General features: G+C 43.3%; 1 protein-coding gene across 1 annotated transcript; it reads left to right on the top strand.

Annotated features, from left to right (window-relative positions):
* The first annotated feature begins 468 nt into the window (after window positions 1-468).
* LOC132583604 (fibronectin-like) lies at window positions 469-25,405 on the top strand. The gene is made up of 10 exons (XM_060255226.1): window positions 469-532; window positions 8,485-8,631; window positions 10,149-10,313; window positions 12,478-12,639; window positions 15,786-15,950; window positions 16,599-16,763; window positions 18,819-18,983; window positions 20,674-20,811; window positions 23,197-23,340; window positions 25,157-25,405. Exons 1-10 carry the CDS (start codon window positions 469-471, stop codon window positions 25,177-25,179), a joined length of 1,338 nt encoding a protein of 445 aa, XP_060111209.1. The 3' UTR covers window positions 25,180-25,405.
* The last annotated feature ends 1,644 nt before the right edge of the window (window positions 25,406-27,049 follow it).

Below are 27,049 nucleotides of genomic sequence, written 5' to 3'. Positions count from 1 at the left end.
GTGGATTGGCGATGTGAGCCTGCCAATCTGCTCTAGGTGCTTATGGTATTCTTAAAAAAAAATTTGCCATCAAGTGCATGACCACATGTGCACATGCCTAATACAAATGTAAAGAAAAAAAACTGCACTAAGGAGATGGTGGGCAACAACCATGTGAATGTGTCAAAGTGCCCCCCCACAAGATGTGGGCACCTTGTATGGGAGCATCTGATTGGGATTAGTCCACTCCATTTTGGGGTGGCCCAATTTGGGATGCCTTCCAAGTGCACAGAGCTGCCTGTCTGTAGCCAGCCACTTTTGCATCACATATAAGAATCAGGAGTCCAGCAATACACAAGGAATTTGTTATGTCCAGGAATTTTTGAAATTAAAACCAGTGCCAACAGGCTGGGCAGACTTGCTTGCTTCCAGATACCTTCCACTGTTAAAAGCCTCAAGAGAACAATTGCATACAGCTGTCAAGCAATCATGAATCACTTCATAGATGTGAGAGTAGGACTTTCTACAGGTACACTAAGGTACACCTGTACAGGTACAGGTACACCTGCCCCATGGGAACAAAGAGGTCAAGCATATGCAAATCCCCACACTGCATATGTTTTGTAACATGTGGAACTGAGGTGTCCAGAAGTGCACGTGAACACTTGATGTCATGTGTTGTCAGATCCACCACCTGTCAAGTTAGAGGACAAGGTCTTAGGAGTAAGGCAAGTCTGGTTGCCCTTGGACCACAAAGATGAGAAGATGCAATGCAGAGTGAGGCCAGTGCAAAGTGACTCATGCAGAGACCAAGTGTTGCACCCAACCGGCTTGTCTGCTGGTGAAACAGGAAGGAATGGTTCACTTTGACCACTCAAAAAAGCGATGCTACAGATCATGGGATATGAATAAACAAAAGCCATGTGGGACCAGAGCTGCAGTAAGGAGGGCAATAAGATGAGATTGAGAGAGAAAAGCTACTTCAGGCTAACCCAAAGTTAGGAGAGGCTGACAGTTTTCTTTGCTGGTCATCAAATGGCTTGGCACTGCACGATCCACAACTTGTGATTTGGACCCATGCCCCTCCTGGCTAATCAAGGCCTGCCAGGAGGAACTAAGATATCCTATACGGGATATTATAAATCGATCTCTTTCAGAGGGTGTTTTTCCAACACCCCTGAAAGAGGCATTGGTCCGCCCTCTCTTGAAAAAACCGTCATCAGACCCGGCCGAATTGGCACACTACCGACCGGTCTCAAATTTGCCCTTTCTGGGCAAAATTATTGAGAGGGCTGTGGTACTGCAGTTACAAGATTTTTTGGAGGACGCCTCCGTCTTAGACCCATGCCAGTCCGGCTTTCGCCCGGGCCATGGGACAGAAACAGTCCTGGTCGCCCTCATGGATGACCTCCGACGACAACTGGATCGAGGCGGTTCGGCAGTACTGCTGCTGCTAGACCTATCGGCTGCGTTCGATATGGTCGACCATCGGCTGCTGACCCGCCGCCTCGCCGACGCAGGAATTCGGGGGCTAGCCTTGCAGTGGCTCTCCTCCTTTCTTGAAGGTCGGGGACAAAGGGTGGCAATTGGGGGGGGGGCTGTCTCAGAGGCACCCACTTCATTGTGGCGTGCCCCAGGGAGCAGTTCTCTCCCCGATGTTGTTTAACATCTTTATGCGCCCCCTTGCCCAGATCGTACGGAGGTATGGGTTGGGTTGTCATCAATATGCAGATGACACCCAACTCTATCTATTGATGGATGGCCGGGCTGGTGATGTCCCTATAAATCTGGACCGGGCATTACAAGCCGTGGCTGACTGGCTCAGGCTGAGCGGGCTGAAGTTGAATCCGGCGAAGACTGAGGTCCTTTGCGTGGGCCGCGGTGGACCGGAAGGGGAGATTACCTTACCGGCTTTTGACGGTGCACCACTGATACCAGTGTGCAAAGTCAAGAGCCTGGGAGTGCTACTGGAATCCTCTTTATCAATGGAGGCCCAGATAGCTGCCACTGCTAGAACCGCCTTCTTCCATCTTAAGAGGGCGAGGCAGTTGGCTCCCTTCTTGGAGCGCAGCGACCTAGCAACTGTGATCCACGCAACGGTCACTTTGAGACTAGACTACTGCAATGCCCTCTACATGGGGCTGCCCTTATATCGAACGCGGAAACTCCAGGTAGTCCAGAACGCGGCGGCCAGGCTGCTAGAGGGACTACCACGGTGGGAACACGTGCGGCCTGGGCTGCGGGATCTGCATTGGCTGCCGGTTGTGTACCGTGTTCGCTATAAAGTGCTGGTTATCACCTTTAAAGCCCTATATGGCCGAGGACCTGCCTACCTAAGGGACCGCCTCTCCCCATATGTTCCCCAGAGAGCACTGAGATCTAGCTCTCAGAACGTTCTAACAGTCCCTGGGCCAAGAGAAGCTAGGTTGAAGGCTACTAGGGAGCAAGCCTTCTCTATAATGGCCCCGCGTTGGTGGAACCACCTTCCAGAGATGATACGAGCCCTGCGGGACCTGAATCAATTCCGCAGGGCTTGCAAAACATTTCTTTTCCAGCTTGCCTTTGAAACAGAACCTGATTAACTTGACATGCGGCCACCTAGCCATCTTGTGGATATTACGACTTCAGTATTTTAGCATCTATTTTATATATTTTATCTATTTTATATAATTTATTTGTCATTGATTGTACTGAGATTGTTTGTATTGTTTTACTGAATCATGGGATTCCATGTTTGTGAGCCGCCCTGAGCCCGCCTTTGGCGGGGGAGGGCGGGGTATAAGAATAAAATTATTATTATTATTATTATTATTGTTACCAGGGATTTTTTTGAGCAGAAATGCAGTTCCAGCTAGTTTGGTGACAGGGGGTGTGGCCTAATATGCAAATGAGTTCCTGCTGGGCTTTTTCTACAAAAAAAGTCCTGATGGTTAGTATGCAATTTCCTTTACTATTGTATGCAGGATGAATTCTGGCTTGGAATCTTTCAGACTTCAGGTCTGGAATCCAGCACAAGCTTGAATCCTACTGTAATATGCCACAAGTCATGGGAAGGGCATGGATATGGCCTTTAGTTCCACTAAGCATATAGTATTTTCCAATAGACAACATGAACCAGGAACCATAAGCAGAGGAGGGTTAGTAGACTATCCACCACCGCAGTTTTGACAAGTTTGGGAGGGGTGAAAGCTCAAACCGTTCAATATAACCAAGAACAGATACTCAAGAGACTCAGGGGAAGGGAAGGACGGAATAGGTGCCAGCAATTATGATATGGGCAGAAGACATCTTGTCCAAATATCTGTTTGTGGGATGTTGCCCATTCTAAGCTGTTGCCTGGTTGCAAAGTTAAGGGTATTTGCGCTGTCCCGAGTCCCAGGCATAACAGAAAGCCTGTGATGCCAATATCTGCACAGAGGTTTAGAAACATCAGAAACGTTTCCATTGTCATGGTATTATGCCCCACAAATTAACTAGGAGGATGAAAGAAGAAAAGCTGGCTTTATTTTTAAATTTTGTACCGGCTACTTTGTAAGTTCCATTGTATGTTTTTATTTATGAGGTATTTATGATTAGTTTTCCCAAAACATCCACATTATTTGGAGAGGCCCACAGTTCTCAAGTTGGTTGTGGCATTGGAAGATGGATTTGGGGTGTGCTGCTGTACAGCATTCCACAGCCTGCGGTAAGCATAGGGAACAATAGCAGTTCTTGCGTAGAAAAATAAGGGGTGGGGGAGAGGGAGATTGAATTCTGAATCTCCATTTGTCACTTTCATCTGCTGAATGGGGATCTGGCTGGCTTGTGGCATGGTATGTAGGGGCCTGCCTTTTAAAAAAAATATTCTGTACAGTTTCTGAAGAGGTGATGTATTAGTTTCTGGTACATCAAGCAGCTTGGCTTCAACAAGCAAGAAATACTCCTCCTTTTACTCCCTTTTTTGTTTTCTGACCAATAAACCAGTGAAGTTGGAATGTATTGACTCCCCTCACCTTACTCTTGTGGATTTCAATAAAAGTAACTATAATCCATTTCCTCTAACCTGGCATGTCAGTCAAACTGTTCTGGAACATTCTCTGTATCCACTGGAATATTGTCTGTATAGTATTGGAAGGACGGGTAGCAAATATGGTAGAAGACCAAGTCGGGATACAAGATGATTTTGAAACAGGCTTAGAAACAGAGCTAAAACAAATAAAATGAATTTCAACGAGGATAAATGTAAAGTTCTGTATTGAGGTAAGAAAAATTAAATGCATAATAGGATGGGGGAGACTTGCCTTGGCAGTAGTATATGTGAAAAGGATCTAGGGGTTCTAGTAGACCTTACACTGAACATGAGTCAGTAGTGTGACGTGGTAGCAATTGCCAGAACATCTATAGTAAGATTGTTAGTGCTACCTTTGCCACTTTTGAGTAGCTCTAGAAATTGACAGGAACTCTATGGTCAAAACTAAGTAGAGGAGGACTTTTTTTAAAAAAAATAATTCCACCTTGAGCCCCAGTCTCTACCAGACAATCAGCTGAGCACTGGCAGGCAAGGGCTGCAATCCCCAGTGGAAGCTGGGTTTTCAGGTAGCCGGCTCAAGGTTGATTCAGCCTTCCATCCTTCTGAGGTCGGTAAAATGAGGACCCAGCATACTGTGGGGTGGGGGGTGGGGAGTGTAGATGGCTGGGGAAGGCAATGGCAAACCACCCCATAAAAAAAGGTCTGTAGTGAAAACGTTGTGAAAGCAACATCATCCCAGAATCGGAAACGACTGGTGCTTGCACAGGGGACCTTTCCTTCCACCATAAACAGGCAAATGGGAATCCTGACCATAATCCAGATTAGCACAATCACAAGCATCACAAGCAGAAAACAAGAATGATAAATAGGTACAGGGCCAACAGCTCCGTAGTATGCATGATTAAAATATAATGAACTAAAATTTAATTTTCTAAATATTTCTTTCACTTCTTGTTAACTTATCACAAATGAAAGATTAAGTACTGAAAACCTTTCACAAGTAAAACAGCAGCCATCTCAAAATTTCACCAGCCCACCTGAAGCCCACACAGGGGCTGCTCCCCTCCCAAGCCATGGAATGAGGTAGTTGGCTCAGCAGGCAGACCCCTCTTCCTTCCTTCTTCTTGTGAAGGGATAGAGCTAGGGCAGGGTAGGCAGGCTGCATTTCCCTCCCCCTTGGGGTGAGAGCAGGCCTAGGGCAGGTCTCTTCCCCAGGGCTGTTTTCCTGTCCCAGTTCACTGCATATTGGAAGTTGTGGCAGGGGTGGCCAACGGTAGCTCTCCAGATGTTTTTTGCCTACAACTCCCATCAGCCCCAGCCATTGCCCATGCTGGCTGGGGCTGATGGGCGTTGTAGGCAAAAAAACATCTGGAGAGCTACCGTTGACCATCCCTGCTGTATGGCATTATACCTGCTGTGGTGCTTAAGGTTGCCAGGTCCAACTCAGAAAATACCTGGGGACTTGGGGGGTGGAGCTGGTCTAGCTGGAGGCCATGGTGGTTGCTGTTGTTGCTGAGAGTGGATGTAAACTGAATAAGCCTTTACACGCTTGCAAGCATTCTGTGTTTAAATTTTAATTGTTTAAACTTTAAATCCTCAACTGCTTGAACTTTATATTGTTTTTGTCACAATACCAACCAGCTGTACTATTAACCGGTTATTGGAACTGATTTTATTGTGTTTTTATTGTAATTTTATTGTGATTGTCTTTTAATTTATATTGATGTAATCTACTTTGATGTACTCCACCCTGAGCTCCCATGGGGGAATGGGCAGAATATAAACAATCAACAATAACAACAATACCTATGTGACCTTGTAAACTGCCTTGAGCCTGCTTGTGGGAAAGGACAGATATTAATAAAATCAAATAAAATATAGCAATTTAGTACATTCTGGCTGAAAGATATTGGAACAAAAAGGATAGTGGGATATATTTGCAGAGAGCACTTGATGCCTGTTACAATAATCTCTGTCTAGGAAGAAAACGACATTATATGACTTTTCAGCCTTTAATTCCTCAAGCCCATAAGAGGAGCTCTGGTGGATCAGACCAGTGGTCTGTCTAGTCCAACATCCTGTTTTACACAATGGCCAATCAGTTGCCCTGGTGAGCCACTAAAGAGGGCACAGAAGCCAAGGTCTTCCCCTGATGTTGCCTCAGAGCATGAGCAGTCACAATTTTACTGCCAATGGATGTGAAGGTGTCACTTGGCTAGTAGCCTCTAATGGACTTCTCCAGGGCTTTTTTTGAGCAGGAACGCACAGGAACACAGTTCTGGATGGCTTGGCATCAGGGGGTGTGGCTTAATAAGCAAATGAGTTCCTTCTGGGCTTTTTCTACAAAAAAAGCCCTGGACTTCTCTGTGAATCTGTTCAGTCCCCTGAGTTGGGGGGTTATCACTACATCCAATGGCGGTGAATCACTGGTGATGTCGGGGTGTGTGGTCTAAAATGCAAATGAGTTCCTGCTATGCTTTTTCTACAAAAAAAGCCCTGCACTTCTCCATTAATCTGTCCAGTCCTCTAAACTGAGGGGGCCATCACTACATTCAATGGTGGTGAATCCCAGAATCTCATTGAGTGAAGAAGTACATCCTTTTATTGATCCTTTGTTCATTTCCTGTTTGTTCATGGTTCATAATAGAAGGCTGAACTGGGACCTAGCTAGAGAGTGACTTGTGGTAGCCTTTATGTGAATGGTGGGATCACCTTCCATCCCATTATTTCACCCACAGTCATCAGTCTGTGGTGACCTGGCAGGATCTGGAGCACGTGGCAGGGAGCCAGAGCAACTTGGCAGGAGAGGAGAGGGAGAGAAGACATTTTTTTTGGGCTGTTTTTCCTTTGGGAGGTAGAAATGCCCCTTTTGGTTGGCATAGGTAATAAAGGGAGAGGCCAAATGTTGGTTATATAGTGTGGGGCACCAGGCATCTTTTCACAGATTTGCCATTCTGCTGAGGAGAGATGTTCACCTTCCAGGCCTTCCTTATACTCGGGTGCTGTCTCCTCCCTTGCCTCACAGCTGGCAACGGTAACACCGATTTTATCTATTTATTTACCAAAACATGTCTATCCTGCCTTGGGGCAGATGAGAATTAATATCAGAAATGGAAGCTTAAAGGTTGGCAAGAGTTGTAGCACTGAGGAAAGTCAGATCCAGCTCTGAGTAAAGTTTGGTGGGGCAAATTGACATTAGCAATTGTGAAGGAGGAAACCAGCCATGTTCCATAGAAGAGTACATTCTGTCATCAGGTGCTGAGCATCCAAATCCTTGATTCAGCAGTGCTGGGCAAGGAAGCAAGGGGTCCTGTATTTGGTGCCCCTAATGTAATTCTAATCTAACCGAACTGAATTGAGCCTGTGTGGTGTAGTGGTTAAAGTGTTGGACTATGATCTGGCAGATCCAGGTTCAGATCTCCGTTCTGCTATGGACCTTAGGCCAGTCACACACCCTCAGCCTAATCTACCTCACAGGGTGAAAATGGGGAAAGGAGAGTGAGTAATCTGTTTTAGGACCCCACTGGGGAGAAAGGCAGAATAGAAATCAATAATCCCTAATTTAATCCTAATCTAACCTATGGTACTTTGCAGGGTTGTTTGAGGATAAAATGGAGGATGGGAAATCCTGTATGTTGCCATTGGAAGAAGTTTAATAAAGAATAATCACTATGTATAAGGTTATAAGAACATGCTATATTTGTATAGAACAAATGTTAGACTCTTCAAAATACATTAGATTTTATTTATTGCCATAAGTGCTATTCTTTTGCAATTTATTCCACCACACTTCCGATCTTGTTAATTTCATTGTACTGGAAATACAGAGGCATTTGTAGAGTCAACAGAAAGTTCCTACAAGGTGATTCTCTTGTTTTCCCTCCTCAGTACATCATATTTACCATTCTCCCCTCTCACACTGCCAGAGGGCTCCTCTCTCTCCCTTTTAAAATTTTTTTAAATGTAGTAAGTATACTGCTGTACTGTTATATAAATATACCTTGAGCCCAGTGGCACCTTTAAGACCAACAAAATTTAAAGGTGCCACTGGACTCAAATTTTGTTCTGCTGCTTCAGACCAACATGGCTACCCACCTGATTCTATAGATATACCTGCTATTGATAATTTTTATTTGAATCTGGGGAGTAGGAATCGTGGATAGGAGAGAATAAAGAGTGAAACTGGTATTTAAAGTGAGCAGAGAGGCTCCAAAATCTGCATCTTCACATCCACAGGTGGCCTAACCAGTTTTGACTCTGATGTGTCAGAGCAGTGTTAGATAAGAGGGTGGGGAGGTGGTCAGTATTATATGGATTGTATCGATGCTCCCACTGCAGTTTTGGAGTTGGGTTGGACTAAAGTGTCTCTGTGGAAGCAGTCATAGAGAAACAGATCCCCTTGAGAACCACCAAATACCTGATTGGCAGAATCCCATCTACTTTTCCAGCTGCTGGATCTTAGATTAACTTTTGTTGATTTCCTCATCTCTTTTCAGATACCACAGCTTGTGTCTTTCCCTTTATTTTTGATGGGAAACGCTACTTGTCATGCACCATGGACGGAACTATCGATGAGAAACTGTGGTGTGCCACAACTGACAATTTTGATAAGGATAGCAAGTGGAAACACTGTTCTGTTCAAGGTTAGAAATGCAGAACTGTGCCAGAAAACCACTTCCAGGCAATGAATCATGTCTCCCTGAAGAATGTGTTAGCCTGTCGCTGCAGCACTATATCTGGCCCATTTCATCCAGCGCTAGCGTGACTAGATATTTGCTATTCTTTGCTCCTTCTGCAAGCAAGCAGTCTTTCAAAAGAGCTATAAATGCAATCTTAGACTAGCAGATGTATCTGCGTATGTTACAAACATTTTTCTTGATGTGAATGTGAGGAATAATGTCCTCAGAGTTGGCCAACTGATGTGTCTTCATGTTCTGTATACTGGCACTTGCCTGTGTAGATGTTTTATGTCTATCCACACATAAACACAAAAAACAGTGTGATGTAAGGGTCAGGTGATAGGTCAGGGGTTAGAATGTTGGACTAGTCTTGTAGAGGCCTAGGTTCAAATCTCTACTCAACAGTGAAACTCATTGGAGCACCTTGGGCCAGACTGTCTCTCTTTCTCTGCTTAATCTACTTGACTGGACTGTTGTGAAGATAGAATGGAGGAGAACCATCTATGCTTCCCTGAAGGGTAGGATAAAAATGTAATAAATAGGTAGACATAAGGTTGACTGACCAATTCATATGTAGAATTAAGCATGCCAGTGATCAACAGCCTGGACTGGTGTGCCATTGCTGTACTGTCTATTAATATGTATGGGCTAAGCCATGTGGCAAGTGTGTCGATGTTACTGAGCACATGTGGAATGCTTATATGATGGTGACTTGCCAAAAGAAGCTAATGAAGGCCCATTACTCGTGAATCAAGGGAAATAGGCAACAGAATCCCATCTAGCCTTATAAAGCTGCTGACTCTTGTCTAGGTTCCTTCATCAGAGCCAAAGGCTTAATAGAAAAAAATAGATCTTGAGGAGAGAAAGAGGCAGGCAAGCAGAAAGAGAGACAGAGAGATGGACATGTTGTCTAGTAAGGAGTTCTGAGCACAGGGGGTAGCAATGAAATTGTTTGACAAAGCAAGACCTTTTGGAGCAACTGAAGTTGATAAGAGATGGAGGAACAAGGACCACAGAGGCATTGCCTCTATGGTCCTTGTTCCTCAATCTCTATCACCTTAATGGAAAATGGCAGAGGGGGGAGGGCTGGCCTAACATTAATTTCACCAGTATCAGTTCCTGAACAAATCATTGCTGTAAAGTTTTATGATTTTAATTTTTGTTATAATAATGTTAGACTTCTTGATGTACACCACCCTAAGCACTGTTCCATGGGGGAGGGTGCTCTAAAAATAAAATTTAATAAAGAAACAAATACATTTTTCAGGTGGGGCCCAGAAATCCCCCAGAATTCCAACTGATGTCCAAACTAGAAAGATTAGCTCTCTTGTTTAAAATGGCGGCTTTGGAGGGTGAACTCTATGGCATCACACCCTTCCAAGGCTCCACCCTCAAATCTCCTGGAATTTTCCAACCCATAGTGGACAACCTTACTGCTTAGTGATCATTTGTTCACTTATTTTCTCCTTTCACATTTTCAGAATATGGAGGCAACTCTGATGGCAAGCCCTGTATTTTTCCTTTCGTGTACAAGAACCGGATATTCTACACCTGCACAGACGAGGACCGAGAAAATGGAAGATTCTGGTGTTCTACCACAAGCAACTTTGATCTAGAATCTCAGTGGAGCTACTGTGCTGACACCAGTAAGAAAAATGGAGATGGGGGGGGGGGACTGGTTCCCTAAAATGGGTTATAAAGACAGGGTCCAAGTGTTGGTAGTGGGGGAATGTCTCTTCAGGATTGAGAACCACTGTTGCCTGCATTCCACTTCTTTAAATAGTGGGAATTTCCAGGGCTGGGCAAAACTACTGGAAATAGCTCCCTTTGGAGGAAGAAAATGCACTGAAATGAAACTGAAGGTTTCCGATATTATGCCAAAAACGACTACTGATCCCAGCTGTCTAATGAGGTAGATGCCAACTGTGCAGGACCCCTAGTGAGATGTCAACTTGAAACATGTCTTGTTTTTAATTACAAGGGGAATCAGACTTTTAAGATAAGGGTGCCAGAATTGTGCTAAAAATTAGTATTATGAGGAATGAAATTTTATATTACAAGTCAGCAAGCCCATTACTCCTGGACCAGGGAAATGCAACTTTCCATGGATATTTCCTGCACTTCCAGTTGCAATCTAGAACCTACCACAGCTTTTGTTTTATTTATTTGTATCTCAGGTTTTCAGCCTCCAGGTGGGGCCTGGAGAGCTCTTGCTTTTACAGCTGATCTCCAGCTGACAGAGGTCAGCTCCCCTGGAGAAAATTGCTGCTTTGAAGGATGGACTCTGTGGCATTGTACCATGCTGAGGCCCCTCCCCTCCCCAAACCCTCCCCTCTTCTGGCTCCACTCCCAAAGTCTCCAGGTATTTTCCAACACAGACCTGACAACCCTATTATATCTCACATTTCCCCCTTGTGAGGACTCAAATCAGTTTACTTAGTTCTCCTCCTCCTCCATTTTATTCTCACAACAAGAACTCTGTGGCCGTTTTCCCACTCACGTTTTACTGGCGCCACGACCCTCCTGACGCCGGCGAATCTGCCTGGATTTCGCAACAGAAGCGCCGGCGCTCCCAGAAGCGCCGGCGCTTTCCGTCGCTAAGCCAGCGCAAACGTTTTCCTGCATCTTTGCGATTTCCGTTTGCGCTGGCTTAGCGACGGAAGTAGCCGGCGCTTCTGGGAGCGCCGGAGCTTCTGATGCGAAATCCAGGCAGATTCGCCGGCGTCAGGATGGTCGTGGCGCCAGTAAAACGTGAGTGGGAAAACGGCCTGTGAGTTAGATTATGCTGAGAGATTGTCCCTGGCCCAAGGCCAACCAGTGAGTTTCCATAAAACAGTAGTTATTCAAACCTGGGTCTCCCAGGTTCACGTCTGGCACTCTAACTAAACATTGTTTCCCAGGTTGTAGGAGATGGACTGACATCCTGCTCATGTGCATGCCCATCATCTGATGACTTCAACTTTGATCATGTGTGAATGTTCAGATCAAATACATAGACAGAGCTTTCTAGGGCTTTAGCTGCTTCATGTTTCAATGGAAGCAATTCACAAGTTCTGGTAGGGTTGCCAAGGCCAATTCAAGAAATATCTGGGGACTTTGGGGGTGGAGCCAGGAGACATTAGGGGTGGAGCCAAAATCAAGGCTGTGACAAGCATCATTGAACTCCAAAGGGAGTTCTAGCCATCACATTTAAAGGGATGGCACACCTTTTCAATGCCTTCCTTCCATAGGAAATAATGAAGGATAGGGGCACCTTCTCTTGGGGCTCATAGAATTGGACCCCCTGGTCCAATTTTTTTGAAACTTGGGGGTATTTTGGGGAGAGGCACTAGATACTATACTGTAAATTTGGTTCATTTACCCCAAAAAACAGCCTCCCCAGAGTCCCAGATACCCGCGGATCAATTCTCCATGATTTTCTATGGAAATAAATCTCCATAGGGAATAATAGAGTTCCCAGCAGACATTTCCCTCCCCTCCCCCCGCTTTCTGATGACCCTGAAGCGGGGGGAGGGTCTCCAAACTGGGGGATCCCCTGCCCCCACCTGGGGATTGGCAACCCTAAGTTCTGGTCAGCTGGCATGCCAAACCACAGTTGGCATTTGTGACTGACTAGGCACATGTACAGAGCAAACTTGGCATGGAACAGGGCCAGATGTTTGCATAATGACCTTGTGAAGTGACTGAGATGAAATATGCATTGAAATCCAAGCCCAGCTTTCTATCCACTGAGGTACTTTGTTTACCATACTTATTGAACCAATATTTTCTGAGGAATAGTCTGTCTCTTCCTCCCCTTCCTTTACCCAGGACTAGATGCAAATCCCAAGGGGCCTTGTGTCTTTCCATTCCTCTACAATGGCACTTTCTACTCCTCATGCACAACTGATGGGATTTCCAACAAGAAGCTTTGGTGCTCTCTCACCGATAACTATGATGTAGGCTTGAAGTGGACATACTGTGAGCCCTCAGGTAGGAAGAATGGGACGAGCAGGAGAAAGCTTAGTAATCAATAATAGCCATTCCTCTTTGTCAATGTAGACTCCTGAGGACCAAATGAAATGGATTATTATTAAAATCATATCTCCTTTTATGTAAGGGAGTAGCAAAATTGAAACAGGAGGTCTTGGAATGACAACAGAAAGAACAGCCATGCTAGACACCGAAAAGGTAGACCAAGGTCAAGTAACACAAGGTAAAAAAAAAATTCAGTTCATTTTTATGTATTACATATTTTACTAATAATATTTATTAAAAATAACTGTAGTCAGAAGTATGGTGTGAAATTCCCATTGTGTTTTGAAAATCTTCCCTCAAGGGACACTGTTAAAATCACAATTATCTTTTTTCTCAAGTGAAAAGCGAAATTGAAACAGGAATTTTCAAATTGACTACTGAAAGAGGGGCTGCATTAACCAATAGAAAAGTAGACCATGGTCAAGCAACACAAGGTTTGAAAAAATTAATATCAAATACCCTTTTATGTCTTCATTTTTTTATTAAAATAATTTAGTCAAAAGCATGTTGAAGAAATCCCCACTGTGTTTTGAAAATCTTCCTCAAAGGACATTATTAAACTCAGACACTATTTTTTCTTCACAAGGGAGAAGCAAATTTGAAAAATGGATTTTCCAAGTGCTGTCAGAAAGAGGGTCTACACTAACCCATGCTGGAGAAGTTGTCCAATGTCCAGGTATACTAGGTATGAAAAATGAATATTAAATTTGTTTTGATTTATTAAATAATTCTGAGAACTTTCTTAAAATAGTGTTAGACAGAAGTATGTTGTAAAAAGTTCCCAAAGTGTTTTGTGGGTCGTTATTAAAATCAGGTTATCCTCTTTTACACTAGGGGGAACCAAAACCAAACTAGGGATTTTTGAATCAGTGACTGGAAGAGGAGCCACCCTAGATACTGGAAAAGTAGACCAAGGTAAAACCACAAAAGGTAAGAAATGTTAATATCAAATTCCTTTTTACTTATTAAACACTTCTGTGGATATTATTGAAGTAATATTAGCCATAAGTATGTTTAGAAATCCCCAATTTGTTTTCAAAAATCTTCCTCAAGGATCATTATTAAAAACATACCATCTCCTTTTGCGAAAGGGAGCAGCAAAACTGAACTTGGGCTTTTTGATTGGACAACAGGAAGAGTGGCCACACTAGACACTGGAAAAGTATACCAAGACCAAACCACAAAAGGTATAAAACATTTAATATAAAATGCCCTTTTTTAGATTGAATATTTCAATTAATTGTATTTAAGAAAATATTTTTAGTCAGTTCATTTAAAAACCAGTTTATTTTGAAAAAAAAAAAAAATCCTCCAGAGCACATTTTGAGAATTAGACCATCTCCTAATATGTGATAGGAAATGTGGATAGGATTTTTTTAAAAAAAAGTCAGCATCCTTCTCAATTTGGTTTTGCCCTTAACTGTTTCCTCTCCACCATGTGTATAATAACACAGTAATGCTACATGTTACCTTTTCTTCCATGTTTATTTTACATAACCATTTCCAGTTCTTCAGATGAAGCCTCAGATTCTGCATTATCAAGGAGAAGAAGGGCTCAGAAAGGGTTCCCTTGGAAAATGCCATACTTAGGCTGGGGAAAGATTTTATATACTTTTAATTTATTTCCCCAGCTGGGATAAAAGCAGCTCAGCAATGGCTTTTTCCAACAAGGAAATGGTAAGGAAAGAAAGGGTTAAAGTTTTTCTCCCTAGCTAGGGTTGCCAGCTCTAGGTTGGGAGATACCTGGAGATTCTGTGGGAGGAGCTTGGGGACGGTAGGGTTTGGGGAGGCATGGGACTTCCCCTCCACAGCAGATGTTGGCCCTCCATAGCAGTCATTTTCTCCAAGGAAACTGATCTCTATTGTCTGGAGACAATTATAATACCATGAGATCTCTAGGCTTCATCTCGAAGATGGAAACCCTACCCACACACTGTAACTATTGGTCTTCTTGATAGAACAATCCAGGTACTCCTTTTGCAAAAGTTAAGTCTGAACATTTGAGCCCTGTGAACTTCAAAGTGGAACAAGATTCCATTAATTCTTGCTTCTTTCTCTCCTTTTTCTATGATCATCTCTATCTATCTGTCATCTATCTATCTATCCATCCTCCATCATCATCCTCCATCATCTGTCTAATCTATCTAATCATCATCTGTCTGTCTATTTCATCATATTTATATCCCGCCCTCACTGCGAATGGCTAACGCCCTCAGGGTAGCAGCAGGCCAAGTGGCATCTAAAAACAAGTGCAGCATTATAGACACAAACATTACAAAACGTGAAACATAAAACACTGTGGTGCTATACTTCAATATAAAACAGGCAAGTTTTCAAAGAGTTTTTTCAGCATTTCACAATAACTGCTGGTGGTCCTCGGAGATGTTAGTACTGTCACTGGTAACAGTAATCAATCCAAGCAGAGCGGCAGCCCTCTCCCATCTTACAAGCTGTGCAAGCTGGAACAGTTTCTAGTGATGTTGGCACACACTGTTTCCCTGTCCCCATTAGCCAATTAACTGAGATAGGGAGCAGGAAACATTGCATGCGGTGATATCACATCACATGATGTATTCTACTAGAGGTTATTTGAATGAGGAGAGAAGCTGCTTTCTTTTCCATGTAATATCCAGAGGGGAAGAATTAAGACCGATTCCCCACTAGGCTTGTTACGGTGTTGGAGCTCTTCCCTGCCCCCCCCCCCCCAATGCTTTCATCCAATTTTGCACAATCTGCCCTGTGGCTGCACCTTAGCCTGCCTCTTTCCTGTGGCAAACAGAAGCTTGTTTTCAGAGGCTCTTGCTTGCCATGAGAAAGAGACAGGCCAAGTCACTGCAGCATGGCAGCTTGTGTGAAACTGGACAGAAGCATCAGGGGAAAAAGAGCTCCGATGCCAGAACAAGCCTAGTGGGGAATTGGTCTAAGTCTTTCTGACAGGAGTCCTGCTGCATGTTCCCCCCAAAATTTCCTGCCTGATTTTTGCTTCCTTTGCAAGCACTTTATTTATTTATTTATTTATTTATTTATTTATTTATTTATTTATTTATTTATTTATTTATTTATTTATTTATTTATTTATTTATTTATTTATTTATTTCTAGGGCCTGATGAGAGTCTGGAAAGTACACCTTGTGTCTTCCCATTCATTTACAAGGGCAAGTCTTATCAGAGCTGCACCACAGATGGATGGAGTGATGGGACATTCTGGTGTGCCACTACTAGTAATTATGATGCTGACAAGAAGTGGAAGTTTTGTGAAGTCTCAGGTAATGATGGAGAAAGGGGAGACTGTGGCTTGGTGATAGAGCATTTGCTTTCCATGCAGAAGTTCTTTGGGTCAGTCCCAGTGTCTCCTGTTTATCATGTCATAAGTGACATGAAAGAACTCTTCTTGAAACCCTGGGAACAGCTGTCAGAGTAGCTGATACTAACAATGATAGATCGAGGATATGACTCAATAGAAGGCAGTTTCATATGTGTTCAAGGAGAGGAGATAGAATGATGACCCTGCCCACCAACCCCTGGAAAATTCAGGATTTGGTATCAGAGAAAATATTTTGGGTTAAAGTAGGGAACTGCATTGATAAAAGTTGGTGGAACTACCATCATCTACTCTGTCACCTTTGCTGGCACTTTTTCCAGAGCACCTGTGCAATGCTACTTCTCTTAATTCTTTCAGATTGTTTTTCAGAACCCATCTTTGCCATGAAGCCTTTAGCACAGTCCCTTTAATCTCTATCTTCTATTTCTCCTAAAGCACCAATTGGAGGGAAAATGTCTGGGCAGTCCATACGTGTTTCTTTCCTGGGAAGTTGTCTGTGGTGTTGCTGTCATGGTGTAGAATAAAAAAGGGTCCCAGTACTGGTCTGTGCAGTCCACAAATCCTTCTGCCCATTCTTTTTTTCCAAATTCAGGGCCAGATCCAGATGTAGAAAGTCCACCTTGCTCCTTCCCTTTCATCTACAAGGGCAAGTCCTATGACACGTGTACCACTGAGGGCATGAGTGATGGGAAACTCTGGTGTGCCACCACCAGTACTTACGACGTGGATAAGAAATGGGTTTATTGTAATGCCACAGGTAAGACGAGGGCAACAGATGGGGTTTATTTATTTAGCTGGTTTTAATTTTATTTAGTTGATTTATGGTAGGTTAGACAAAGCGAGTCCATCTGCGAGGAGATTATGTTGCAGGGATGTCAAGCTCTTGCCTGTCTGACAGTCTCTACCCATTGCAATCCTTTCTTTAGAATTTTCAGTGCAAGGTTGAGCCACATTTGGGGAAAGAGATATTGCACCCAAAACCTCATGCCTTGTGAGTGGGATATTTTCTTTCAGTGATTATTCAAGAGGACTTCAGATGGAGTGAGACTGTTTTAATGTGCCCCCTCTTCAGCCACTACAGTGCCCAGCCTCAACCTCTCCCATCCCAAAAAAGCATCCATTTCACAAGCATCTTCATAGCATAGCTCTAAAAAAATAAAAAGCCTTCAGTCAAGCATCCAAAAAGATTTGGCCATGTCTCAATGTCACCAGGTGCAAATGAAGCTCTCCTCAATGACATTGGCATGTCCCTGTTCTTATGTTGATAGCAAATCCATGCAGTGTGGCCAGGCAAAAGGTGGGGTGAGCATTTTCTGGAACTCCCCCCCCCCCATCTTCTCCCCTTAACCACTACATTGGGCAAAAACAGGACTCCTAAGATGTCTGTCTGGAACTGTATCACTTCACTCACTGGACCAGACCTCCACAAACTGCTTGAAAGTTTGTGGAAAGTTGTGCCAATTGACCTGCCACAAACTTCAGTCTGCAAACCACAAATCAGCCAAAATTTGTCATACATTTTAGTTTGTGAGCCAGTTCATACCCATCCCTAGTAGATAACTTACTGAAGATGTCAGCTCTTGACAGATCCCTCTGCGGCACCTCACAGTTCTCCCAGATTCTCACCACCCTGAACTACATAGCATCATCTGGGAACTTAGCCACTTCACTGCTTACTCCAGTTCCAAATCATTAATGAATCATTATGAGTCTTTTAAAGGCATCCAGTTATATGTATTATTACTTTAATGTTTTTAATGTATTTTGAGCTTTATCCAGTTGGAAAAGGAGAATAGCCTACCTTTCATACTCACATCATTAAATGTTTTTAATGCCCACAAACACTGGGTTGACTTTGGTTTCCTCATCAGCTTACATTTTGTATGTGTGTAAAGTGCTGACAAGTCACAGCCAACCTATGGCAACTGCATAGGGTTTTCAAGGCCAGTGACAAAGGAGGGGCTCCTTTGAAGCAGACCAATATTTTTAATTGATTAATCAAACTGATTAGTTCACTAAATACCCTCCTAAGCAGGCCTACTCAAAATCCTACTCAAGTTTATTCAATGGGACTTTGTGCCAGGAAAGTGTTTTTAGGATTGCGTTATAGAAATTGCAGATCTCATTCCAGCCCATTCACCCAGCTATCAAGAAATATGTATGCCTATGGGAACCATCATGTTCTATTAGAAAAAAAAATAATTAGCAATACTAAAAATTAGAACACATATAACATATAAAATATACATAAAACAACAACATAAGTCTAGCATATAGTACATTACAATACAGTACATCAATTATCTAACCTCAAAACACAGAAAAGAGTCTATCTTAAGAAAGGCCCAAAACATTACAGGTAAGTCTACTTATCAATTAACAATTCCATAATTTGAATCATTCTATTCCATGAGAAGGCTAAACTGTCTTTATTTTTTTGGTAAGCAGTCAGCTTCACCAGATTATGTTTCCTTTACTTTAAGTAACCAGTCCTGAAGATTAGGAGCTAGTTCAGTCCATAAAGCAGAACACGCATGCATGAATTAGCATATGCTGTTTTATGCTCTGAGTTTTTATGGGCTGTTTTTTTTAATGGTTTGTTTTCATGTTTTTATGTTTCTGCCTTGTTTTGCAAGCAGATCTCTGAAGAGGTGGCATACTAGAATAAATGTTCTAAATAAATGATCAAGTCTGTAATTACTTCTGTAAAATGGATAGGACTGAAGAAGAAGAAAGGGATAGGATCCCTGGGTGTGGGGATCTCCTTGCTCTTTAGAATGCTCGTTTCCTATTCCATTTTTTAAAAATCCAGGTCCAGATAAAAGCCAGGAAGGTCCTTCTTGTGTCTTCCCCTTCATCTACAATGGCCTGAACTACAGCAGCTGCATGGATGATGGACAGATAGATGGGAAGCTCTGGTGTTCCACCACCTCCAACTACGATATAGACAAGCAATGGACTTTTTGCACTGTCACAAGTAAGAGATCAACGGAAGAGAACTCATGGTTGAACACATGAAGTTGCTTTATGCTGAGTCAGACCCTTAAAGTCTCTCTGGCATGATGTCTCCTTTGTATTTTAAGGAAGTCTGATGCCATGCCTTCTTTCCCTTGGTCACTGTCTTGCTACAGACCTCTGACTAACTGAATGTAAAGCACTTTTCCTCCATAAAATGCTGCAATGGGCAGCATGGCCGCTCTTTTAGGAGCAGAATAAAGCCTGATGGCCATGACTGAGTAGTGGCAGAGAATGATGAAAAGGATATGACCCACAGTGATGGATGCCTTGGTGACCTTTGGCTTTCATAATTTCTGAGACACAACAAGAGCGACCTTTGGGTTGGTTTCATTATTTCTTGTCCTGGAGGATTTGAGTCTCTTATCATGACAGATGGCTTTCTGTATTGTCATCATTGTAGTATCATTATATGAATAATCATTAGTCGTAATGCTATCTTGATTGTTAAATAATATGGAATGCCAGACTTTGCCTTGTGTGGCATCAGCACAAAGGGAGATCTAAGGTGAGGCAGGCCGATGACATTGCTATGGCAAATTGATTTTCATAGGCCAAGCAAGGATTAGTAAAGGAGCTAAAGATCACATCCAGGCGAGTGGAGTTGCAGAAACTCTAAATTTTATGGTGCTTTCTTTCACGCCCCCCCCCCCTTCATACTTGCTTCTGGACTCCATTGTTCAAACCTCCTGTGAGAATTTTGCTGAACTCTTAGATTTAACAAACTTTCGAATATTTTTCCGCACCAAAAAAAAAGGGAAATAACCAAAAGATAATAAAGCAGACAAGTGGAAATCTTCATCATGCCACTATGGCCACATAGGAGAAAGTTATTTAAAAGGTATGATGGGGTGGGAGTAAGGTTTTATTATGACAATTATAATTCAAGAAGCATTTTAAGGTAGCTGCTGAGCTGATATAATTTAGTACACCTTCCGGTGATGTCAGGGGTGTGTGGAATATGCAAATGAGTTGTGCTAATAAGCTCCGGCACCTCTTTTTCTACAAAATGACCCCTGTTCACATCTGAGCATTTTTGGTGCAAATGGGAGCTCTTCCAGGGCCTGGAATAGTCCCTGAAATTTGCCCTGCTCTACAGCTGTTCATTGTGGCACCAGTTTCTTTATTTGCCTTCTTTATATCTTTTTTGTAGCCAGTCAGGAAATATGGATGCCAGTGTAGTGACAGACATTTCTCTAGGTGATTACAATGTCAATTCAAAACAAGGACAGGAAGGATCACATGAAGTTACCTTACACTGAATGCCTTACCCTTGGTCTGTCAGCATTGTCTACTTAGACTAGCAACAGCTCTCCAGGATCTCAGGCATCCTTTCACATCACTTACTGCCAACTTAATTAACTGGAGATGCCAGGGAGTGAACTTGGGGCCTTCCACACTACTGAGCCATGGCTTCTCCCATTTTTCCTTCCTGCCCTCATTCTGAATGGCTATTAGAGAGGGAGAAGCATGGCTGCTAGCCTATTGTAGTATGTAATGTGGCACTATCAGAAATTCTGGGAAATTAGTTCAGGGGTGAATTCCAAGAATTCAGTCCATTCCCTGAATGACAGGAAAGCATCACAGCACATTTAAAAGCGTTTTGGTTGCATTTCCCCCTTCTTCTCACATTTTGTTTGGTTTTCATCCAGAAACTGGCTGTGTCTTTCCTTTCATCTACAAGGAGAAATCTTACCAAAGCTGCATCCCAGTGGACCGCACTGATGGGAAAGCATGGTGTTCCACTACTCCAAACTACGCCACCAGTTTCAAGTGGAGATTATGCAATGGTGAGCACGTTGGAGGTGCAGGTGGGAACCAGGGAACTGGACACAATCTGTGTTTTCAATGTATCATAGAGGAAAACATGTGTTTTTTGCAGTGCTGTCTCTCACGCCAACAATCATTCATTGAGTTCATAGAATCATAGAGTTGTAAGGGATCTCCAGGGTCATCTAGTCCAACCCCCTGCACAATGCAGGAAACTCACAAACACCTTCCCCTAAATTCACAGGATCCTCCTTGCTGTCAGATGGCCATCTAGCCTCTGTTTAAAAACCTCCAAGGAAGGAGAGCCCACCACCTCCCGAAGAAGCCTGTTCCACTGAGGAATCACTTTAACGGTCAGGAAGTTCTTCCTAATGTTGAGCCGGAAACCCTTTTGATTTAATTTCAACCCATTGGTTCTGGTCCTACCTTCCGGGGCCACAGAAAATAATTCCACACCATCCTCTATATGACAGCCATTCAAGTACTTGAAGATGGTGATCATATCACCTCTCATCTGCCTCCTCCCCAGGCTAAACATCCCCAGCTCCTTCAACCTCTCCTCATAGGACTTGGTCTCCAGACCCCTCACCATCTTCCGTCACCCTCCTCTGGACCTGTTCCAGTTTGTCTATATCCTTCTTATAATGTGGTGCCCAAAACTGAACACAATACTCCAGGTGAGGTCTTACCAGAGCAGAGTAAAGGGATACCATCACTTCACGTGATCTGGACACTATGCTTCTGTTGATACAGCCCAAAATTGCATTTGCCTTTTTCAGTTTCAGTTTGCTTTATTACGTTCCATGACCAATACACAGCACAACGCAGGCCAACAACAACCACATAAAAATTTGCCTTTTTAGCCACTGCATCACATTGTTGACTTCGTTCAGCGTATTATCCACTAAGACCCCTAGATCCTTTTCGCACATACTACTGCTAAGACAAGTCTCCCCCATCCTATAACCATGTTCTCCCTTCTTCTCCACAGACTGAATGGCATAGTCATGTGCTTTCTGCAATAGCCTACCCTAAACTGTCTTCTAAAACAGAATATATATTAGCAAACTCACCAAACAAGTTGTTATCTGGAAAGGCAACTGGGGTGGCCCCACCCAGTTTCTAAAGACACTTGACAGGCACCAGAAAAGGCATGGGGCTCACTATCAGCATGTTGAGGATCCCGGATTTAGAATATTTCTATGCCGCCTAGTCAGAGTCCAGCTCAAGGTGGCTTGTAAGAATTTTGAATAGCTGTTTGGAATTTAGGTAGGAAAATGGACACATAGGGTAACATTCTGTTTTGGCTTTGATGAAGTTGTAAAGGAAACAGAATCAAAGGCTGGGAGGCTCTGTCAGGCGGAACTGGGTTGTCTCTAATTTGTCTACTGTCCACTTTATGAAAATTTACATGGGGCATTTTCACACTTACCTTAAGCCGGAGCGACGTCCCTCTTCACCGCGCAGCGTCTGCACGGTTTTCGCACTAATTGCTGCGGAGCACCTGGAAGAGCCGCAAAGTCCCGCGGCTTTTGCGGCGCAAATGTAAACCGCCAAAAACCGGTTTACATTTGTGCCGCAAAAGCCGCGGGACTTTGCGGCTCTTCCAGGTGCTCCGCAGCAATTAGTGCGAAAACCGTGCAGACGCTGCGCGGTGAAGAGGGACGTCGCTCCGGCTTAAGGTAAGTGCGAAAACGCCCATGGTCATGTTTCAATGGATGTAAAAACTGTGTAGCCTTACGCTAGAAGAAGAAACTTTTTTATGGCACAAAGCGCTTTGTAATTGATGTCATCGGTTGACCATTGGACTCATTATTGGATTTATATTGGACTCACCCTTTTGGGATGTTGACTTTATTATTACATATGGCTTATGAAATCTGAATGAGTTATTGATTGATTGTACTTACATGTTAATACAGTTTTAAGCATTTCATAGTTATTGGTTCACTTTTTTTGTTTTATTTACTTAACCTCCGGGGGGGGGGGAGGGCGGGGTCTGGAGAGCTCTCAGAATTACAATTGATCTTCAGATGACAGAGATCAGTTCCCCTGGTGAAAATGGCTGCTTTGGTGGGTGGGCTCTGTGGCATTATAGGCTGCAGAGGTCCCTCCACTCCCTAAGTCACCCCCCCAGGCTCTACCCCCAAATTATCTCCAGGAATTTCCCAACCTGCAGTTGGCAACCCTATGCTTGGCTTGCATGCACAGACCTTGCTGAAGACGTGTCTCCTCTGACCCAAATGCTGGCTCACAATGACTTGATATTGAGGTAGTTCATCATAAGCTTAGCCCTGTGCAGTTCCTGCAAGGATTGATTTTGTTTCCAATGACTGAGTGCTAAGAGGAAATGCTGTGTGAAAGCGGTTAACCTGCTTCCTTCCTTGCCCTTCTTTCCCAACCAGAATCAGACTGTGCCTTCCCCTTTGTCTTCCGTGGCAAGACTTACCACAGCTGCACCACATCTGGGCGCATAGATGGGAAGTTCTGGTGTCCCCTTACCAGCAACCCTGAGACAGACAGGATGTGGCTTCTTTGTGATGACTTGGGTAAGGGACTGTCAAACAAGGTGGCCCTGAGTGATAGGGTGACATCAAGGTTTTCCCTTCCTTGCACAATTGGGCTTCTGGGCTCTGTGACATTCAATGACACAATCACAGAACACAAAACATTTTCCAGGAAGTAACCAGTGCCAAATCTTAACACCCTTTTTTGGGGGTATTTATCTTGGCCTGGAAATCTTTCAGTTTTGTATTGTTCTCAGGATAAAGCCAATTACCTTTCAGGAACCTGAAGTTCAGTTATGCAATCAAACTTTTCTACATAACTGAACTCCAAAGATAGATCTGGAGGGCAGCCGTGTTGGTCTGAAGCAGTGGAACAAAGTAAGAGTCCAGTAGCACCTTTATGACCAACAAAGTTTTATTCAGAATGTAAGCTTTCTTATGCATGCAAACATCATCAGACAATGGAATGAGGTACAATAGAGTAATTAACAGACTTTTATTACCTCATTCTCCCATTCTGACTGTTTTATTGGTTTCCCATGCAAATGATATCCAGACCAAATGTTCTTTCAATTTGTTAATTTCACTATTTTGCCATTGGATTCTTTGTACCACTTTGCATTCTAAATCACTGCCTACCAGCTGTAAGTAGCACTGCTCACTGTACTCCATTCCATTGTCTGATGAACATATCCTGCAGAAAATGTTGGAAGGAAAGCATCTTTGCAGGGAGCTCACTCTGTGATGAATCAGGGGAATCTGCTCATGATTGATAGATTGAGTGAGGTTTATATCCTGGCACACGTCAGCCAAAGGAAACATCATGTGCGTGTAAAGTGCCGTCGAGTCACAACAGACTTATGGCAACCTCAGCAAAGAGGCTTTCAAGGCAAGTGAGAGAAGCAGAGGTGGTTTACCATTGCCTCCCTCTTCAGAGTTTTCCTAGGTGGTCTCTCTTGCAGGTACTGACCCTGCTTAGTTTCTGAGACCTGACAAGATAGGGCTATCTCATGCCACCTTCCATCCCCATAAGGAGGCATTAGGTTAACATATAAAAGCAATAAAAGAACCATAAAATACAACCATAGAACACAGAAAACAACACAACCATTAGAATCATATGAGTAGAAACCAGTAGGATGACAGGAACACACACACACACTGTAATGTACCAAGACTGGAGACGATGATAGGGCAACATGCTTTAATTGAGGCACATCACAAGAGAGAGAACACGCGGGCCGGGTCCCGCTTATATACATAACCCGGAACAACCTCCCAGGCTGGCCAGTCCAATCCTGTCCAGTCAAACTTCCCGCCACTGATAGTCATAGGCGGAGCCTTTCGCGTGCTGCGCAGAGTTGCCTGGGGACTGGGGATTTTTACGGTTTTATCCTGCATGGCTGCGCGGTGCTTGTGATACAACATGGTGTAATAATGCAATAACGTGATAGTGTACTAACGCAATACACTACAGACACATTCTTGGAAAGTGCTGTCCAGCAATCCTGAAGGGTTTTCAAGGCAAGAGATGAGTAGTTGTGGTTTGCCATTGCCTGGCTCTGTGTAGCAACACTGGACTTCCTTGGGGGTCTCCCATTCAATGACTAACCCTGCTTAGCTTCTGAGATGACATCAGGCTAGCATTGGCCATCCAGGTCAGGGACACACACACACACACACACACACACACACACACACACACACAAACAGAGTGTGTGTATGCCACAAAAAGGGTTTTGGCTTGGTGTCTCTCATGTTTGGACTCTTTGCAGTGACTGTGAGAAAACTGTTCCATGCCCATCTGCATGCCAATTTAGCCATGTGGACTCACAGGGCATCCTATTTTTCCCTCCAGGTATTGCCCCAAAAGTTGACTAAGCAACCTGTCGGCTGTCTTGAAATCCTTGGACATCCCTGATTCCAGCCAGTCTGAATTATTTGTGGGAGATGGCAGAGCAATCTGGATGAAGCAAACATGAATTGAATGCAGCCAAACTTTCTGTCTTGTTCTGATTTCTATAAGTTTCACAGACTGGATAAAAAGCTTCCCTGAGGCCATAACTCCACAGTGCACTGTGAGTTTTGTGTGTAGAGCATCCAGCGTTAAAAATAAATTATTTACTGGACATGTAGTAACCCAATTCAGATCACAATTGTGGTGCAAGGTGGCTTTTAAGCTTTCTCCCCTCCCATTTTCCTGATCAAAAAAGGCTGGGGACTATGCTGGTCTGGAAGGTTATGACAGAAATAAGCTATGCCTATTGCTTTCCTCACATTGCTGGCCCAAGCAGTGTTGTCAGGGCCTCAGTCAGAGCTGGCCTTGGATGCCAAGCAAAATGGTCTAATATTTGTACTGACCCCCATTCACTGCAGGGGTGTTCATTAAGATATCCATCTATTGTGGATGATTTTTACGGTTTTATCCTACCATTCTTCCAAGGAGCTCCTCTCTTCCATTTTATCTTCACAGCAACCCTGTAAAGTTGGTTAGTTTGAGGGAGACTGAGTGAGTGAGTGATTAGTTCAGGGTCACCCAGAGAGCATCATGATTAAGAGATCTGAAGCCAGGTTTCCCCATTCCTAATATGACACTCCAGCCACTCTCATGCTGGATTTAGAATAGTTCACTTTTCAATTTTTTTTGTTTGTATAGTGTAGTTTGTGTGTATAAACAAAAGGAAATGGAGTTTGGAGCAGCTCCATATGGTTTATTTATTTATTATTTTGATTTCTATTCTGCTTTTCCCCACTTATCGTGGATTGCCTTAGGGTCGTCAGCTCACATTAAGAATGGCATTTTGATATTAACATGCTTTTAAAAGAGTGGCTTCTGTTGTGTTTGGATCCACATAATAAGAGCTCTTATGAGGTCTGAATCTTAAAGGATGCATTCTGCCAATGAAGACAAATCTTTCTATTATGTTTTTATCCTCCTGTTGCTCCAAGGGGAGGCACTTCATCTTCACCAACTGTGAAGGGCTGAAAGAACAAATGAGGCCGAGACAGCTTCACTGAAGAGTGGGGATTTGAACCAGGGCTTCCCAGTCCTACATCACAGTTGTTAGGGTTGCCAGCCAAGTGATGACAACTCACTTCTGGAGCAAACACTGAAGTGACATTATTGTGTTGGGGTGATGCTGCAGGATTCCTCTAAAACTCGAGAGTGTCACTCTCTAATCTACTCCATCAGCTGGGCTTCTTTGCTGTGATGCCATCTTTGCTGCGATACCATCTTACTATCATTAATTACTATATGTTAGACCATCAGTATGCTATAGAATGTGCCTAACTGAAACCACCATCTATAACTTGCTTACAGTTTTATTGTACTGCTTTACATTGCTCTGATTTTAATTGTAAGTTTTAATTGTTGTTTTATTATGTTGTCATCCGCCCTAAGCCCGTTTCCGGGAAAGGGAGAAATATAAATTAACTAATTTTAAAAAATAGATAGATAGATAGATAGATAGATAGATAGATAGATAGATAGATAGATAGATTATTTTATTTATATCCCGCCCTCCCCGCCGGAGCAGGCTCAGGGCGGCTAACAACATCATTCAATTTCCCTTATACAAAAGACAAGGTTACATTAACATTAAACATTAAAAAATTCTGATAAGTTTAAAATCACTTAATTAAATTGATAAAAGTGCTAATGCTAATTGTGCTTTTATAATGGCGGTAATCATTAGCAATTTCTTTCTTCGTCAGCGAAAGCCAGTCGGAAGAGGAAGGTTTTGCAGGC

This window comes from Heteronotia binoei, chromosome 15 (genome assembly GCF_032191835.1).
Source record: "Heteronotia binoei isolate CCM8104 ecotype False Entrance Well chromosome 15, APGP_CSIRO_Hbin_v1, whole genome shotgun sequence".
Classification (NCBI taxonomy): Eukaryota; Metazoa; Chordata; class Lepidosauria; order Squamata; family Gekkonidae; genus Heteronotia; species Heteronotia binoei.
This window is presented reverse-complemented; position numbering and strand designations above follow the sequence as displayed.

What these genes read in the sequence shown, in the direction of transcription:
- LOC132583604 (XM_060255226.1), top strand. Translation starts at nt 469, where the DNA reads ATGAATCACTTCATAGATGTGAGAGTAGGACTTTCTACAGGTACACTA. An exon ending in GGTTTATTGTAATGCCACAG is followed by an intron (nt 16,764 to 18,818) that starts GTAAGACGAGGG and finishes TTAAAAATCCAG; the next exon opens with GTCCAGATAAAAGCCAGGAA. An exon ending in GACTTTTTGCACTGTCACAA is followed by an intron (nt 18,984 to 20,673) that starts GTAAGAGATCAA and finishes GTTTTCATCCAG; the next exon opens with AAACTGGCTGTGTCTTTCCT.